At 38.5% G+C, this 19648-nt stretch overlaps 1 protein-coding gene across 1 annotated transcript; it reads right to left on the bottom strand.

The window, feature by feature from the left end:
• Positions 1-11798: 11798 nt before the first annotated feature.
• LOC150040502 (melanoma-associated antigen B10-like) lies at positions 11799-18595 on the bottom strand. The gene is made up of 3 exons (XM_090326041.1): positions 18514-18595; positions 17843-17918; positions 11799-13226 (listed from the first exon to the last, which is right to left on the bottom strand). Exon 3 carries the CDS (start codon positions 13194-13196, stop codon positions 12126-12128), a length of 1071 nt encoding a protein of 356 aa, XP_090182167.1. The 5' UTR covers positions 13197-13226; positions 17843-17918; positions 18514-18595; the 3' UTR covers positions 11799-12125.
• Positions 18596-19648: the final 1053 nt, after the last annotated feature.

The following is a 19648-nucleotide window of genomic DNA, read 5'->3' as shown; positions in this document are numbered from 1 at the left end:
GACAGCCGCTGGAAAAAAAATCTTCAAACAAAATATTAGCAAACCAACTCTGGCAATATGAAAAAATAGCAAAGCATGAAGAGTGTTATTTATTCCATAAAATTCAATGCCGGTCAAATATTCTAAATTGACCTATATTATCTATCATATTAACAGGAGAAAGAAGAAAAGCTACATAATCAAATTGAATGCTACAGAAAAATAATTTGATAAGCTACAGTGTGTATTTATTACAAAAATGTTACAGCATATTACACATTGAAAGAATCTTTGTCAATATGAAGAATATATGTAAAAACATTATAGCAAATACTAGCTTTTAGGAGAGAATGAACTCTTTCCATTAAGATAGTAAATAATATGAGTAGGTTTACTTTCATCACTCCACTTTGACATAGTAGTAGATGTACTAATTAAAGTATTACACAAAATGGAAACAAATCGATGTGAATCATAAGTAGAAGAGGTTCCAATTTACTGATAGAATGATATCTAAGAAAAATTTAAGAAATATTTAACTAATATGCTATTTTAGCAAGTTTTCAGATTTTAAGCAAGTTGAAAAAGTAATCACAGTTTTGCAAGTGATAGCAATTAGTAATTAAGATTAAAATACACAATTATCATTTGTAACAAAAACTAAATAAAATCCTTAGCTCTAGGCTAAAAAATGTACTGAATCTGTAGACTGGAAACTTTAAAGAGCCAATGTGGGGAAAAGTGTATAAATAGAGAAAAACTTACAGCCATAAATCAAAAGAGTCAACAAGTAAGTATACCAGTTTGGATCAAATTGATTTGAATATTTAACAGCTTTTCTTTTAAAATATCTACTTTACTTTCAAAATGCCTATTTTACTTTCAGGCTAAATAATTTTTATAGAAATACATAGTTCATACTGTATACAAATACACAAATTGGTTCCAATATTTACATAGAAAATCAAATGACTAGAGTAGCTGAAGCTATCTTAGAAAGAAATTGGAGAAGTTATACTACACAAATAAAAGAATAAGTATAAAACATATTAATCAAGTCAATACGGTATTAACATAGGGATAAAAATACACAGAATAATTACACAAAATTTTCTAGAATTAGACACATGATATAACCAACTCACTTTTGACAAGATATTCCAAGCAATTCAATTAGCAAAAGGGTAGTTTTTCTAACAAATGATAGGGGATAATTAAACTTCTAAGGGACAAAAAAGGTCAATCTTGGCCTAAAGTTCTACATAAATCATAAAATAGGGAAGGGGCTAAAGAAATTCTATAGGAGGATGAACTTGTTCTTAGTACATTGCACATATCTATCTTATTATCACAATGAAACTCCTTGTTTTGTTTTGTTTGCTAGTATTTAAGTTTGAATTTTGAATTCAGGGTCTCATTTTTTCTGTATTGACTAGCCAGCATGGCATTATACTCCATGAGCAATCCCCCCCAGTCATGCTTTTCCAGTTATTTTGGAGTTAGAGTCTCCCAGATATTTATGTTTAGGAGGGCATTGAGCCCAATCCTCCAGTTTTCAGCCTCTTGAGTAGCCTGAGCCATTGTCATTATTATTTTGTTCTAATAAAACAGTAAAAGAAAAAAGTAAACCATAAAACATCATACTTTCAGAAAAAGGAGAAAAATTTAATGGTGATCTAGATTAAGTGAAATTTTTATAACTAAAACCAAGATAATGATCTGTAAAAGAAAATATGAGTAAGATTAACTGCATTAAATTTTAAAATATCTGACTGTGAAATACAATGTTAGATCATGATTCAGAATTGTCCAAGCAAAATCTGACAATCTTATCTAAAACAAAACAAAAAAATAGCAAAAGTGGCCAGAGGTATAAATAAGAGGTCCAGAATTTAACCATGGTACTGCAAAATGGAACAATTGATAAAAGAAAAAATGACACAAAAATAATTTGATAGGTCTAAGTATATCTTGTTGCATGAAAAATACTAATCTCTAAAGATTGCTTTGTAATTCTACGCTTAAATAGAATTTTTGAAATAATAATAATTGAGGAGGAAAGATTAGTAGTTTCCAAGGTTAGTCAGATTACAGAAAGGTCATAAACAGGTCATTTCTCGGGAATACTGAAACAATTCATGTCTGATTATAATGATGATTACAGAAATCTACATGTACAACAAAATTTTAAAAGGCTATATATACTAAACACCCATGAAATAAAATAACAAAATTAATAAAAGTAATGATTTTGTTAGTTGCCTAAAAATCCAAATTAGATTATAACTTTAGATTTTAGTTGCCTTAATAATATACCTGTGTCATTTTCTGAATTATCATAATTGTAGTCTCATTATTTAAACTCTGTACTATGCAACATCTTTGAGTCTAACACACTGTCAAAACAAGTAGTGTTAAACTTCCTGATTTGACTCCAACATCATCACCTCCATATTTACAAGAAAAAGCTGAAAAAATAAAAACTTGAATGCTTTTCTATGGAATTTAGCTAACCTATGCCACAAAGCCAACTGCCACCCTGGTAGACACAATAATTTGTCAGCAAAGATGGTATAGTTTTTGATCATATGTGGATGCTAAATTCCATATATATATATATATATGATAGATACATACATACATACATACATACAAACATAATTACAGATAGGCAGATAGAACTGTGGCCATCAACTCCCAGGGTCCCATTCTTCAAGTACTCAGAGTCAAATCCCTCCAATTTGTCACATGTTCTCATACTTCACCCATGATACCAACCTTATATCATTGTTGCAGCAAAGCCAAACATCTACTGACTTGAAGTTCCACACTCGTATTAAAACCTTGCTCTGAGCTGGGAGTTTGGCCTAGTTGTAGAGTGCTTGTCTAGTATTCATGAAGCCCTGGGTTCAATTCCTTGCTACCACACACCCACACAGACAAAACCCTTGCTTTCGTGAGTTGACAGAGTAAGTGTATAAGGAAGGTCATTTCTGTGACTCCTACTTAGGCCCTCCCATGGCTGCCTTCTTAGCTTTCTAAACTTGACTCCTGCACCAGCATTAGACACCTTCTGTAGAATAGACACTAGGAGATTTACACTAAGTTGAAATTAATTTCTCTCTCAGTATTTCCACTTCCCCAGCCAACTGTATGAACACAAAATGAAGGGAAATCTCCACCTTGCAACTATGCCTAGAATTACCGGAGCTAACACAGGAGGTTAGACTCTAAGTAGAACATTCTGTTTTGATGTATGTAAGTTCTCTAGTTCTTCCTCAGGTTCCTAACCCTTAGTTTATCTTGACACAAGGTCTCAGTAGCTCAGGCTGGTTTTGCATTTGTGATCCTCCTGTCTCAATCTCTCAAGTTCTGAGATTACAGGCATATGCCACCATACCCAGCTTCCGCTTTATTTGTGTTAGAGGCTGGGATTTTCTTTGCTACAAGTCTGTGGCTGACACTGGGCCAATGCTCTTACTGCTCAGTAAAAGGTAATAAAATTTCAGACATGGTGGCTCATGTCTGTAATCCTAGCTACTCAGAAGGCTGAGATCTGAGGATCTTGGTTCAAAGCCGGCCCAGGCACAAAAGCCTGTGAGACTCTTATCTCTAACCACTAGAAGAAACTGGAAGTGGCACTGTTGCTCAAAGGGTAGGGTGGTAGGCTTGAGCTGAAGAGCTCAGAAACAATGCTCAGGCCCAGGGATAGGGCAATAGTATTGAGCTGAAGAGCTCACAGGGGCACTGCCCAGGCCCAGAGTTCAAGCCCCACGACTGATAAAAAAGAAAAGGTAATAAAATTTTACAGATACATTGAAAATGTTAGGAATGCCTGGTACAGATTTAAAATTTAAAAACATTAAGTCAGTATTATCATAATAATTTAGAGCTTTGCATCCAACTTATCATGATCAATCCTAGTCAATTTGAAAGTAAACTACTTCACCATCAACAATAATTCACCATCTGTCCTGGAAAAAATATGCTTATATCTGGGTTCAACTCTTTGTGTCAAATAGTATCTGATAAAAATGTAAACCCCAAACAGAAGAAGCAGTATGTGAATAACATCTAGGCCTTGTTTTTAATATATATGGACAAATGCTTACAGTGAAGTATTTAGTCTCAGGGAATTTTCTTTTCAGTGTTTCATTGATTACAACTGCAGTCTATTTCCTATCACCAGTTTGTACACTTTGACCTCTTTCTACTCTCATCACTCACCATCTTCCCTACATACAGTACCAGCCTCAGTGATGTAAGGGCTCTGTGTACAGAAAAATTGCCTTTCCCCAGGAAGTGTGGAAGCAGCTTACATTTCAGTACAATGACAAGGCTATATACAGGTCACCAAAGTAATGAAGGGATAAAATAGTTTTGTTGGTTGTAGGGCTTGAACTCAGGGCCTAGGGTCCTACCACTTTGAGCCACAACATCACTTCCAGTTTTCTAGTAGATAATTGGAGATAAGAATCTTATGGACTTTCCTGCCCAGGCTGGAAGATCTCAGCCTCCTGAGTAGCTAGGATTGTAGGTATGAGCCACTGGATCCTGGCTTGAAGGGAAATAATTTTTTAAACCACCTAACTTCTTGGGAGGCAGAGATTGGGCAATCAACGTTTGTTAGGACCATTTGGGCATAGAAATTATTAAAACTCTTTTTCAACAGGTACCTGGATACGGTGGCAAATGCCTATTATCCTAGCTACCAGTAAGACATAATGACTGTACTTCTCATTCCCAGTGACACAAGGAAGCACATGTAGGAGCACTGTAATGAGGCAGCAAGAAATGAGACCCTACTTTGGAAGTAACCAAAGGTAAAAAGGTCTGGAGACATGGCTCAAATGGTAGAATTCCAGTCCAATAAGAAGTGGAAACACACATGCACATACACTCAGGAGAGCAAGCTATACTCTGCCTGAGCAGAGGATTCTTAGACTGAATGGTTTATCAGATATGTCTGTAGTCATTTGATATGATAGATCTTCCCACTAAAATAATTTCCTAACTTCAAAACTGGTAATTATTCCAAGTTCTTTAAGTTACGTGTGTACATTTCCAGGATTATTCAATCCATATCTCTCTGGCTTCTATTTTTGCTAGTCCAGAGGCTTGAACTCCTGGGCATTGTCTCTGAGCCTTTTGTTTGCTCAAGACTAGTGCTCTACAGTTGATTCACAGCTCCACTTCTGGCTTTTTGCTAATGTAATTGGAGATACGAGTTTTGGAAACTTTATTGCTTGGACTGACTTTGAACTACAATCCTTAGATCTCAGCCTCCTGTCTTGCTAGGATTACAGAGGTGATGCCCAGTTTGTGGTACCCCTACCCCCTTTTTTTTGCTATATGCTGATCTCCAAATAAAAAGCCATACATCCTATCTTTCCTGTACCCTCTCCATTAGGATTGGCTTTCAATCTCTCTTATGGATTCTAAATATTCCTCTTCTTTTGGTCTTCTGGTGTCCCTCACTAACTGAGGTGACTTTCTTAGAGTATTTACTAGTTCTGATTCATTATAACCAGTCTCGTCTCTCAAAGGAAAAGCAAAAGTCTTAGTGATATATCAGAATTTAAAGCATTCTCCAGAGATATCCTGGTATTTCAGACATCACTGCACAAATTCTATTTTGTTTAGCTGAAGCTATATAATATGCACTACTAATTTGGAATTAAGAAGTTTAAAAATGATACTGAATTACATTTTTGTTGCCACCATTTGAAAGCATGGATATGCTTAATTAAATAATAGTGAGAAAATATTTTTGCCCACAATAAAATTGAAGATATTTAAAATGAATCAAAATTCTTGGGAGCTTAGGTTATTTACATATATCAGTATGCAAGTACATAAATTGTTAGTTATAAGCACCACTCTTGCCACTTGCTACTCAATTTTCATCACTTACTTTTTTTTCTATAAGAAAATACTCACATTTGCCCATGAAATCACATTGAGTGAAGTAGATATCGATTTTCCTAGACATACCAAAAAATGGAAAAAGTATGTGTCTATCAGTTGTCGCATGTACACACTGTAGGATTTTTTGGGGGGTGTCATGGGGCTTAAACTCTGGCCTGGGTGCTGTCATTGAGCTCTTCTCCTCAAGGCTACCCCCTACCCTTGAGCCACAGCCCCACTTCCCATTTTCTAGTGATTAATTGGAGATCAGAGTCTCACAGCTTTGTATTGCCTAGGCTGGCTTTGAACCTTGATCCTCAGATCTCAGCCTCCTGAGTAGCTAGATTACAAGCATGAGCCACTGCACCTGGCTCACACTGTAGGATTTTATGGAATACTTTTAAAAAGTGAGTTGTATCTATGTGTTCTGACAAAAGATTCTGTATTCATTTTCATTAAGTGATAAGGGCAAGTATCAGAATCATATGTCCATTCTTACCAAAGCAGGTTAAAATTCAGATTTTTTTCTATTACACCTTTATAAGAAAAATCTCATACTATATTTTAAAATACTATAGCGGGAGGATGATGGATAGTGATGGAGTACAGTTAATCAATTTTTATTGTATACATACCTAGACATGTCAAACTGAAATGTTCTGATGCTAATAAATTGTGGGAAAATATTTATATATAATATTTTAAATTGTTACTTATGATGAGAGAAGAGTTTTGAGAATTAAAGGAAGACAAATGAGATATATCCATATTGCCAGAAGTTTCTGCAGTAATAATATATGCTATGACTTGCGTAACTAAAAAGGTCACAAATGACATCAGAGAAAGAATAGCTGTGTATTACATAAACTGCTAGTAAGTGGAAGCAGTCTGAAATCTGACAGTTTAACCAAAATTTATTTCTGGTTCATAGTGGATAGTGTGTGGATCAGCACTTTCAGACATAGTATGCGATAAATATATCTCCTATAATTTGTGTAGCAAAAGCCATTTTCTGCCAGGCAAAATATCTCCAGCCTGTAATACAGCTGGGATCTCCTTTTCAGGTTAGTTGACAAATGACTGGACACAGCCATGCATGCCTGTTATCTCAGTTATGAGGAAAACACACGGCAGAACTCACCCAGTGGTGAGGGCTTGTCATCTTCAGTGATGGGGGGAAGCATAAATAGGAAGATTGGGAAAAGCAATGCCCAGATTGGCCTGGACATAGGACATCCTACCTTGAAAATAATCAGTGAATAATTGCTCTAGAAGAGTAAATCCAAGTATTATAGCACCTGACATGCAAGCTTGAGGCTCTGAGTTCATTCATCAATATTGAAAAAAGAACTGACAACTTTAAACCCTTTCTATTCATTTTTTCCCAGTGCCTTCCATGATATAGGTGTTTTCAAATACAAAGTATACCACTTTTCTAATGTATCCTTATTTATTTACTTATTTATGGTACTAGGGATGACCTCAGGGCCTTTCATTCTCACTTGGAATTTTCACTCATGGCTACTGTTGTACCACTGAAGGCATATGTCTAGTCTAGCATTCCCCCTTCTATTAAGCTTATTTTATTTTAATTTAAAATATTTTTACATTCATCTGTTTTACTTTTATTTCAAGTAGTTGTGCAAGAGGGTTATAATTTAGCATTTTCATTTATGTGTACAATTGTTAAACATATTTTAAACCTAGAAGCCAGGCTTTTTGGTATATGCCTGCAATGCCAGAATTAGGGGGACTGTGGCCTGGCCTAGACAGTTGAGCATGTTTTTGCTAGTAAATTGGAGACAACTGTGTCTTCAAAGCTGGAGTATCAGTTTTCTTTACTCAATGGTATTGAGTCTGAGATGGGCTCCTTTTTCTTTTCTTTCTTTTTTTTATCTCATTGGGGGTTCTATGAGGGGTCAAACTTAGGGAACTAACTTTCACTCTGAAGAAGCTTTCTGGCTTATAGCTGGCACTATAACTTGAGCCATATATCCAGTATGGGATTTTTCTGGCCAATTGAATTTAAGAGTCTTGGATTTATCTGCCCAGGCTGGAACAGTGATCCTTAGCTATCAGGCTTCTGAGCAACTAGGATTATGGTCATAATCCATGGGAGCCTAACTCATTTTCTCTTTTACTATACCTGAAATTAGTTTTTCGTTTTGTCTCCTTTTTTTTTGAGGGGTGTGCTCCAGGTTCCTTTCTTTAATTTCCTGGAAGGCATTGTTAAACAGTTAGAAAAATGAATTAATAAATCCAAGGTTGGCCTAGGCAATAAGTGATGGGGAAAATGTGGACACTAGATAAATTCTGACCAAAAGTCTAATCTCAGCACCGTCACTGGGAATTAGCTAGATCTGGGAATACTGCAAAGACTAGGAGCTTCTGTAATTCTTTTCTTTAAGTAGTTATGATTATCAATTGTGCCATAAGCTTTTGTTATTCCTTGTGAAATATGAATGTTAGAATGCATTTAATTTATGAAAGGAACCTGATATGGTGCCTGACACATATTGAACTTTGATAAATTTCATTTATTATTGTAGTTTTGCCCTCCAAATCTACTAATCACCAAAATTGGTTTTTGTTATTTTGTATCATATACAAGAAATGTATATGATACACATAACAGCTCTCAAAATCAGTCAAAATATGGCTTAGCAGCCAGAACTACGTTATTACACAAAATTTTCAAAATATATTATTTATTATCTGTTTGGGGAAGTCTTATACTCAAAGTGTGATGCAATTTAAAACTCCTAGATAGTCTGTCATTGTCTTCTTCAATCTCTCCCTTCTATTTGCCCTGTCATCCACACCACCTGTTACTCACAATTATTTTCTACTCCCCTAAGACTTAATTTTAGCTAAGCTTGTAAAATGGCATACAGGTTAAACTATTTAATGGATAGACTATGTTTCTTCCAAACTACCTCAAAGTGATAGCACAGTGGATTCTAAGCACTCCATCTGAGTAGCACCGTTATTTCTCACCATTATTTCTTCTTTTGTGATTATATACACAAAACATCTTCTCATGCACCTGCACTTTGCCAAAACTATGGGATATTTTTCCTGCATGTCTCAGTGCAGATTTATCTCTAGTGTATACATACTTTGAAAGTAACCTGGAAAGGCACTTGAGCTGGAATTGTGGCTCAAATGTCAAGTGGTAGAATGCCAGCCTAGCAAGCAAGATAAGCAAGCATGTGTCCCCAAGTTCATAACCCCATTACCAACGATATGTATATATGCATATGAATACATGTACACATGTGTGTGCAACTATATGTGTACATGTATGTACACAGACACACATTGGAGTATTTTTGTTTCCCATTCCCAAACCTCTTGTCACACAATGCACTTACATTTGTTTGCCTACATTTGAAATTTCCAATTCATACTTCTTGATTTGTCTTTTTAGTTAGGAGTTATCACAATACTATGTAACAATTGTTTTCTGTTCCTCTCCCTCAAAAATTCATATGTTAAAATATAAGTCCGTTTTATTGCACTGTTGGTTCATAACTGTAATTGTAGCTACTTAGGAAGCTAAGATTTGAGAATTGGTGTTCAAAGTCAGTTAGATAGGAAAGTCTGTGAGACTACCTTTTACTAATAACTAAAAAAATCTCTCAGTTGTAATAACTAGAATATTTATATGATATTCTTAGCAAGGGATAACAATAGCCCAATCACTACATGCATGGGATCATATCTAATGACGCATATGAAAATGAACCTCAAGAATTGGACATAAGAGTTTCTCATTATGTCCTGTATGCAGTTTTTTTTCTATTTTGTTTTCTTTCTGTTTTAGTTTTCTATACCCTTTGTCATATATATATATATATATATAGATATCTATATATATATAGATATCTATATATATATATATATATAGAGAGAGAGAGAGAGAGAGAGTTTTTCTGGCTCATGGAAGGGGGAGGGAATCCCAGAAATGGCAAGACAAAGGATGAATTAATGCAACAATGATACTCACTAGACACTGTCAGAAATGAACTTTTCAGTCTGGGGTTGGGGAGGGGGGAATGATAAGCAGGAGAAAATGAGGGAGGGGGTAGCTGTTTATAAACAAATGTACTCATTACTTATGTAACTGTAAGCACCTATTCATCAGATTTACTATATATATATATACACATATATATATATGTATATATACATTCATTTATATATGTACATTAAGCTAGAAATGGAACTGACAATCAAGTGGTAGAGTGCTAGCCTTGTGCAAAAATTCTTAGGAACAGCACACAGGCCCTGAGTTCAAGCCCTAAGACCAACACAAAAACTAAATCCCTCAGTGGTTGCAGCTTACATCTGTAATCCCAGCTACTCAGGAGGCTGAGATATGGAGGACTACAGTTTAAAAGCCACAGTAGGCAGAATAGTCCAAGAGACTCTATCTCCAGAACAAGCGAAAAACAGTGCTGGAAGCAGGGTGCTGATGACAGTTGGCTGTAATCCTAACTATTCAAGAGTTTGAGATCTGAGAGTTGTGATTTGAAGCCAAACCGGGTAGGAAAATGCATGTGACTCATCTCTAACTAACCACCAGAAATCTGGAAGTTGCACTGTGGCACAAAGTGGTAGAGCTCAGGGACAGTGGTAAGGCCCTGACTTCAAGCACCAGGACTGACCAAAAAAAAAAAAAAAGAGGGGCCAGGAGTTTGGCCTAGTGGTTAAAGTGCTTGCCTAGCATGCATGAAGACCCAGGTTCGATTCCTCGGTACCACATACATAAAAAAAAGCTGGAAGTGGTGCTGAGGCTCAAGTGGTAGAGCTCTAGTCCTGAGAAAGTCCAAGGACAGTGCTCAGGCCCTGAGCTCAAGCTCTGGACTGGCAAAAAGAAAAAGAAGAAAAGAAAAAGAAAAATGTAGTACTGGAGGTATGGCTAATGTTTTTGTGTGTGTGGGTTGTGGGGCTTGAACACTGCCTGGGCACTGTCCCTGAGCTTTTCAGCTCAAGGCTACCACCTTACCCTTCAGCCAAGCCCCACTTCCCATTTTCTAGAGGTTAACTGGAGATAAGGGTCTCAGGTCCTTTTGTGGCCAGGCAGGCTTTGAACCTTGATCCTCAGATCTCAGCCTCCTGAATAGCTAAGATTACAGGTGTGAGCCACCATGCCCAGGCAGTATAGCTTAATTTTTAAAGCACTAACCAAGCAAGCAAAGATGAACTAAATTCAAGCCCTGGTACCAGAAAAACACAAAGCACACCACCACTAAAAATCACTGATGTGATAGTTCTTGAAGTTGGGACTTTCGAAAGGTAACCAGGTCAAGAAGGTGGAACTATCAAAAATTAGGTTTACTGCCCATATGAGGGAGGCCCCAGAGAGATCCTTCACCAAAATATCTATGGTATATAAAATCAGTATTAAGCTCTAGCCAGAATCTGCCAGCACTTCTTATTTTTTATATCGTGGCTTCCAGGAATTTGACCTATATTTCTATTAAACATATGGGGAGACCAAAGTGAGAGTACAGTAAGGAGACCATAAAGCAGGATGAGAGCCTTTACTAAGAACCCAATCTGGCAACCTAATCTCTGACTTCCATGGTCCAAATTTCTGAGAAATAAATGCATGCTTAAGCCACTTAGTATATATTGATTTTTTTATAGCAACCCGAACTAAGTCACTCACCATCTTCCTTTCATAATGGCTGCTCCAAGATGTTAAATTTTTATGAGAAGAGATGATTCCTACACTTCTTAGTACTTCAGATGTCAACATTGACAAGCCTTCCAAAATGTAAATGCTCATTTGTTTGAGAAAAATAAGACCTTGAGGAAAGATGGAATATTATTTCTCCCATATTCTTGAACAAATATATCTACACATACATGAATGGTACAAAACAACAGACTAAACCCAGCAATTTATGTTTTTATTTTTTTCCATTTTTTCATGCTACAATGCAACGCTGAGTTCTTTCACATTTACTAAAAAAATACTTAAGTTTACTGCCACGCTATTTTGTTCTAAACCATTAACTATAAAGAGATACTTTCTAATGTGTTTCACAAAAGAATAAAACACTTACATTACATTCCTAGCAGTAAGTGCTCAAGCATATTCTATTTTTGAAATATATTACGTGAAGAACAGAACAAGAAAATACCATCAAACATTTGTTGTTTCCAGACCCACTCTCAACTCCGACTACTTAGAATAAGGATGTTCTAACCACAAAATGATAAATGATTCAAACTTGATGAGGGCAGGAAGAAATAATCTGGGAACGTGCACTGACTGTGGCCTTAATAAGGGCCCTGGAAGCTGCTTTTGTCTCAGCTCTAGCCCATGCTTTTTCTTCCTCATCTTTTAGTGCTTCTTTATACCAGGATGGGAAGGCTCTAGGACTGGTATGAAAGACATTGGCTAAAAACCTCAGTACTTTCATCTTGGAAGTTTCAGCATGGGCTCTTGGGCCCCACCGGAATTCATAACATGGAGGATTACTTTTGTCTACCTGCCGGTACTCCAGATACTTTTCTTTCACAAAACCATCATGGATTAGCGATTGGGGCTCCCCAAAAGCAAAGTGGTCAAGGTCTCTGTGTAACCCCATTGCATTCAGGAATCTCCAAATGTGCTCCTCTGAAGCACGATTGCCTCTCATAAAGATCACACCTAAGATAGTCATTAATAAGCCTGTCTTGGGAACACCATCATTATTGAGGTTTGTATCACAGCTTAGCTCTAATTTATTGACTAGGATATATATGTGTCTGATGGGATCCATTTCTCTCACATCAAGGCCAAATACCAGCTCCAGTTGATCAGAGGCACTTTTCAGGATCTCGAGGAAGTATACCTTGTGTGTCTGGATTACATTTCTCACCATTTCTCCCTTTGAGACAGGCTCCTTCATTCTATATTTATACAGGAGAAAGTGCACCAATACAAGCACTGTATGAAATGGAAATCTTCTAGGTCTAGGAGCATGCTGAGCTCGGGAGACTCTTGGCCTTTCTGCCCTATGGTTGATTCTTCCTCTAGTAGATCCTGTATTTGAAGCAGCTCCAACCACAGTGATGGTAGGCTGAGCTTCAACAGGCTCCTGAGGATTGCTGGTTGCCCCAGAGGCACCCATATTCTCAGAATTATCCCAGAAATAAGAGGAGGAAGAGGATCTAGAATTTCCTCCTTCTATTTCACTGGCCTGAGCCACCATCATAGCCATAGTCATAGTCATAGTCGGTAGCTCAGGCTCTACCTGGGCCCTACGACGTTTCTCACGAGCACGCTTCTTACTCTTCAGACCCCGAGGCATTATGGCTTTAGATGAGCAGATGACTGAGACCTGGAAAAGAGAGGGGGGGGGGGGATTGTTAGTCCATCTATTGAAAACAACTTGTGCAGGATTCCTCAAGGCTACTGCTCTAGAAAATTATAATATAATAGTTCCTAATCTGCCTGTTACCTATGGAAAAACACTAAGGTATGCCTTAGGTTGTTAGTTGTCAAATCTGCCTGGGGCTTCCTGAGGTTAAGAGTAGTATGACTGTTATGAAGCTGGCAGTCTGTATTTGGGTTCACAGTAAGGGTTATCACTTCCTTCATCACTGCTTTTGATGATTGCCCCTCATTTGACAGCACTCATCAAAAACACCAAAGAATGAGTAGAGGGACATGTTATCTGATCAAACCCACCTAGAGACCCAGACTGATGAACCACAGGCTCCATGGGATTCTTTCTATCCTGGGGTAATGTTCGCATCCTCACTTCTAGGACAAACTGAACTACTCCTTGTGACCTTAGACCCACCCTTCTATGTAAGACCCTCAACTGCCTGAAAATAGCAAGGAGATTATTTAGGAAAGCATAATGTATCTGTTCCCAGTTATTCAGGCTTGAAGGATAGGTAGGATTTTCTTTGTCTTCTCAGTCCTTGCACTTGACAGCTAGAAGAGCTTGGGGCTTCCTCTACTAATATGGGGCTCAGAACAAAGATTTCATCTCTTTGCAAGTGTGCCCAACTACAATGCAAAGAAATAATTCTCCTCTCAACCTTGCTAAGGTCTCCCGGATTATCAGCAACAATGGAGTTTTATGAATTTCTTTGCTAGGGGTAAGTGGTTTCCTGAGACCTCAATCATAGCAGAGCTTGAGAATTATGGCTGTACTGACTCAATTTTAAGGCATTTGTTTCAGAGACACCAGTGGTGGAAGTTGAAATTCTTGAACACTGATGTGGGCTGAGAGCTGAGGTACAGAAGTATGAAGTGAATCATACTCAGACCACCCAGAAATGCCCCCAAATATCCCTTGAGGGTTATCACCCCAGTTCTTATGGTCATCTGCACCCTGCAAATAAGGGAAGTGGGGAATAATTGGTTGTAACCAGTATCCAAAGAATCTAGTATCTTACTAATCTGTGACCTCCAAGTATCCTTTTAGGTGTTTTCCCCTAAATATTGCTTGTGATGCATATACATGATTTTTCTTTTCTGCCAGTTGTGGGGCTTGACCTCAGTGCCTGAACACTGTCCTTGGACTTTTCTCAAGGCTACAGCTCTACCACTTGAGCCACAGCACCACTTGTAGCTTTTTTCGATATATGTGGTATTGAGGAATTGAACCCAGGTCTGCATGCATGCTAGACAAGCACTCTACCACTAGGCCAAACTCCCGGCCCCCACATATACATGATTAAAAAAAAACCCAAGAATGAACTTTTAGTGGATATGAAGTGTAGTCTGAGTTATGTAACTTAGACATGTCAATCAAATCTCTAATTAGCCTAATCACACCAGTAGTGTGATGTACTCAAACCTATCTCAGGGGAATGAAACTAACACAATTCACAGAGCGGGAACCTAGGTTCTCCTTTAACAGTATACTTTCATTTTCAATAAACTCTATTGTTTTGTAACACAATCCTGTCTCTCAGATTCTTTCTTTTTGTCAATACTATGATTTGAACTCAAGTCCTCATGCTTTCTGAGGTCACGTTCTTCCACTTGAGTTAGGGCAATTCTTTGTTGATTAATGGGAATCTACTTTATTTTCCTAACTCAATGTTGCTATCCTCCTCTGCCTTCAGAAAAATCTGCAGCCCATTCTCCAGCCAAAAATCTTAATCTAAATATAAAAGCCACTACCCCCCCCCAGGTGACAGGTGTCTGAGTTCCTCCAAGCAGGCTACACTTGGCAGAGCAGAGCACTTTATCAAACTAGTTTCCCAGAGCCAGGACAGCGCAAAATTCTTGGAGCCCTCTAGCTACCTACACTACTCCCACCCATGACCCTACTACATCTGTCCTAATTAACCCTCTCTCCCTTTCCTGACTCTCCTCAGGTCACTCTGCAGTCCCACTGGTCTGAGGTTGGCATCTTTGTTAGGGAACAGTTCCTAACATTCATGAGTCAAGACAAGAAGAGAACCAGAATGAGACCCACAAGTACAAAACCCACCCTTTGATCTGGGCTGGACAGTTTGCCACTTGTAAGTCATTCAAAATCTGTGCTTTTATTCCTGTCAGACCAAAGAAATATCCCTTAGCTCTTTACAAGTCCAGTTCCTACCTCCCATTTCCCCCATCCCATCGCTGGTCCTAAAGCAAAATACTGGCATTGTACTTACACCTACCTACACACATGCTTTCATTCCAGTTACCCCATACCCTCTCTCCTTAGAATTCATATGCCAGTCCTGGGACTTGAACCCAGGCCCTAAAGCAAAATACTGGCATTGTACTTACACCTACCTACACACATGCTTTCATTCCAGTTACCCCATACCCTCTCTCCTTAGAATTTATATGCCAGTCCTGGGACTTGAACCCAGGCCCTAAAGCAAAATACTGGCATTGTACTCTCACCTACCTACACGCATGCTTTTATTCCAGTTACCCTATACCCTCTCTCTCCTTAGAATTTATGTGCCAGTCCTGGGGCTTGAACCCAGGCCTGGGCACTGTCCCTGAGTTTTGATATTCAATGTTCATTCTCCACCCTTGGAGCTAAGCTTCACTTCTGGCTATTTTGGTAGTGAATTGGTGATAAGAATCTCATGGATTTTCCTGCCAAGGCTGGTTTTGAACTGTGATCCTAGGAACTCAGTTTCATGAGTAACTAGGATTTATAGGCATAAACCACCAGTGTCCAGGTGGTCCATGTTATTTTTGGTGGGAGTTTAAACTTGAAATAAAATGTTGGGATGTGGATTTCCCCAGCTATTCTGAGCTGGACAAATTGCAAGGGAAATTCCTCAAGGTCTTTACTTTTTCCTGTTAGAACTTAAGAGAATACTGCCCTTGCAGGTTCAAATCACAGACATCAGATATCAGACTCTGGAGTAACTGGAGTTATAGAGGTGAGGATTTTTATTTTTTGGAGTGTTTGAACTCAGAATTGCCAGTTTGAAGTGTGGACCTTCTCTGCTATTTTGAGACTGACAATTTGCCACACAACTCAAAGTCTCTGCTTTTCCTTCAATTAGAATGAGAGAATGCTTTACAAGAAGGAATAGGAGATACCCTAGGTCTCCTTGGCACAGGTTGAAACATTAATAAGGACCAAGAAACACAACAAATCAGAGAAAGGCTGGATAAGTGGGACTGCATTACACTGCAGAGCTTCTGTATGACAAAGGACATAGCTAGTAAATTAGCTAGGAAGCCTACAGAATGGGAGAAGATCTTCACTAACCATACAACGGACAAAGGCCTCATATCTAAAATATATCAACAGCTCAAAAAATTGAATCACCCCAAAACTAATCTCCAAAGAAACAACCATCCCATTAAAAGATGGGCCAAAGACTTAAAGACAGTCTTCTCTGAAGAAGAAACAAAAATGGCCTATAGACACATGAAGAAATGCTCAACATCTCTGGTCATAAAAGAAATGCAAATCAAAACAACTCTAAGATTCCACCTCACTCCAGTTAGAATGGCCAGGATCAAGAAAACTAATAACAACAGATGCTGGAGGGGATGTGGCCAGAAGGGATCACTACTACACTGTTGGTGACAGTTCCTCAAAAGAGTAAACATAGAGCTCCCCTATGATCCAGCAATTCCACTACTTGGACCTTACCCAATCGTCCAGAAACAAGGACATACTAAATCCACTAGCACAACCATGTTCATTGCAGCACTATTTACAATAACAAGGATATGGAACCAACCCAGGTGCCCCTGAGTTGATGAGTGGATCAACAAGTATTTATACACAATGGAATTCTATGCTGCTGTCAGAAAGAATGACATCACCCAATTTTTTAGGAAATGGAAAGACTTAGAAAAAAATCATATTAAGTGAAGTAAGCCAGACTCAAGGTAACATAGGCCTAAGAGTCTCCCTTATTTGTCAAAATCAGTAGAAACCTTGGACTCTCCTAGCAGAGATTTACAATAGAACAAAATCTAGAGACATAAGGCCAAATAGTATGACCCTAAATGAAAGGACCTCCAGGATAAAGAAACAAAAGCCATATAATGCGTGATTGTTATCCTTAATGTACTATGTTATCTCTTATCTCTTTTGCTATCACTTGGTTATGTCATATTGTTACAATATTTCACCTTGTTATCTGGTATGTTTTATATGTGCTTAATTGATTATTTGAAATTGGGGCGTGGGGGGGAGGTGGGAGAGAAATGGGGATCATGTCATGAGAAAGGGTATCAATGTTTGTGAAGTAATGCACCTTCTATCTGGTGATATAATGTAACCCTTCTATTAATTACAATAAAAAATGAGAAAATGCTGCCTCTTTGTGTCCATTATTCTTACTTCCCCCTCCTTGACCTCTCTCTCCTCATTTATCCTTCCCCCCCTCTAGTTTTCTGCCCTCCCTGCCCTGCCCTTCCACCATTTCTCTCACTCTTTCTGATATTTCTCTACCATCACTCTGAAGTAATTTTTTATTTTTTTGGAACTTGAACAAAAAATTGGGGTTGAGGTCTTACCTGCTCTACTGGAACAGATAACCTCAAAGATTTCGAAATTACTCCTTTTAGACCACAGAAAGGCTCTCTCTGGTGTCTGGAAAGAAAAATCTTAGTTGAAACGGTGGTTTCATACCACCCCATCTGTGCCTTCCCCTCCTCCTCTTTGCCTTCTCTATGACCCTTCCTCCATTTCCCTACAATGAATCTTTTTTGTTTGTTTTCACAGAGGTTTGAACATGACATGGAGAATATGGGCGTGGTTTTCATCCACCATCCTGGAAAGGCAAACTCAGACCTCACTTTTTCTATTTAGTCCCCCACAAAGGCTCCCTCTGGTGGTTGCACTTTACCACTGCCTTCCCATTCCCTACCCCACCTAGTCCACGCCCCTTTCTCCACCTTTTTTTGTTTTTTTTTTGCTAAGTTTAAACTATGCCTCTGCTACTTGAGCAATACCTGTAATCGGCCTTTCTAGCTTTATTTTTCTGATAGTCTTTTCTACTTTTTATACAGAGCCAGCCTCAGCTTCAATGCCTCCCCCACAACTGGAATTACAGGCCTAGGCCACCAGGTCAAAGCAATGAGACACACCTTAAACAACACTACACCAGAAAATGTATTTTCAAAGCTAGTAAAAGGGGTTCAACTCTCTGAACACTCTGCAGTGGGCACTGGGGATCAAATTTTACCTTAATTAAACGCAAAACTCTTCCTCTTCAACCCAGTGTCACAGCGGGAATCACACCACGGATCTAGCTCCGAGGTTGTGACTTCCGCTGCCTCGCGGCAGTAACCGGAAGCCAGTCTACGTCACTTCCACTCACCCCAATGCATTTGTGGGAGAGGAGAGTTTTCCCTGTGAGGGCCCCTACTGTTTTGGCGGTCTGGATTCCTCCTCTCAAGTTCTACATCTTTACTCCAATACAGCGTTCTAATGTGCTCACACAGTGCTGTCACCTCAAAAGAATCTAGAATCTTCTCAGAGCACATTGTTACGTCTGATGATTCTGACATTTGTTCTATTGGAGATGAGAGCTCATCCATTCTTGGGTGGGTGGTCCTAACTCAAGGTCTTTACTTGAATTCTGGGTGAGATATGGAACTCTTCTCTCAGCTGATTTGACACAACCCGTCTCAAACCAATACCTTCTCTTTATGAGTTCCCTAAGAAGATGCCACTTCTCACGAATCTTAGTTGGGCTTTCTTACAATTGACAGACAAAGCTCTGTAAAGCTAGTAGTATTCTGATGTTGCAACTTCTACCTCGGTTTATTTAGCCTTAAATCAAGGGCTTCCCTATATCACCTGTCAGATTCCAGAAGGCAAAGTGAAAGAAATTCTAATCTACACAGCCAATTGAGGGCAGGTGTACAAAGTCAACAGTAGGGGCAGTTCATTGTGCCTTTCTTCTGTTTGGGTGGGTGGTTTCTTCAGAAATAAGAGCCCTCATTCATTACAGAGCAGGATCCAATATTGGAGAATGACTCCCTTACCTTTCTTATTCTTCGGGGAAGGGGGATATTTAGGGGCAATCCATGCTTATGGTTGACCAGGAATGCCATCAGAACATGACTCAGTAGGGATTTCATTCTTCTTCTGTGGGGAGTACATTCAAACCCACCAGACAGCACTTGCCAAATTGTAACAAGCCCGGAAACTCTTACCTCTATTTACTTGATACTGTCTGCTTCAGATAAAACATTGAAGCACTCATTTCCCTGAAATGCCAGAGGCCAAATTCAGTAGACTTCACTACTTCTTGAAGATTTAAAGTTGTCAGATGGATGAGTCTCTACTTCAGTTCTTTTATGCTGGGAGTTTCC

This window comes from Megascapheus bottae, chromosome X, assembly GCF_031878675.1.
Source record: "Megascapheus bottae isolate mThoBot1 chromosome X, mThoBot2.hap1, whole genome shotgun sequence".
Taxonomy (NCBI): Eukaryota; Metazoa; Chordata; class Mammalia; order Rodentia; family Geomyidae; genus Megascapheus; species Megascapheus bottae.
Note: the sequence above shows the minus strand (reverse complement) of the source record. Positions and strands in the feature narration are given on the sequence as shown.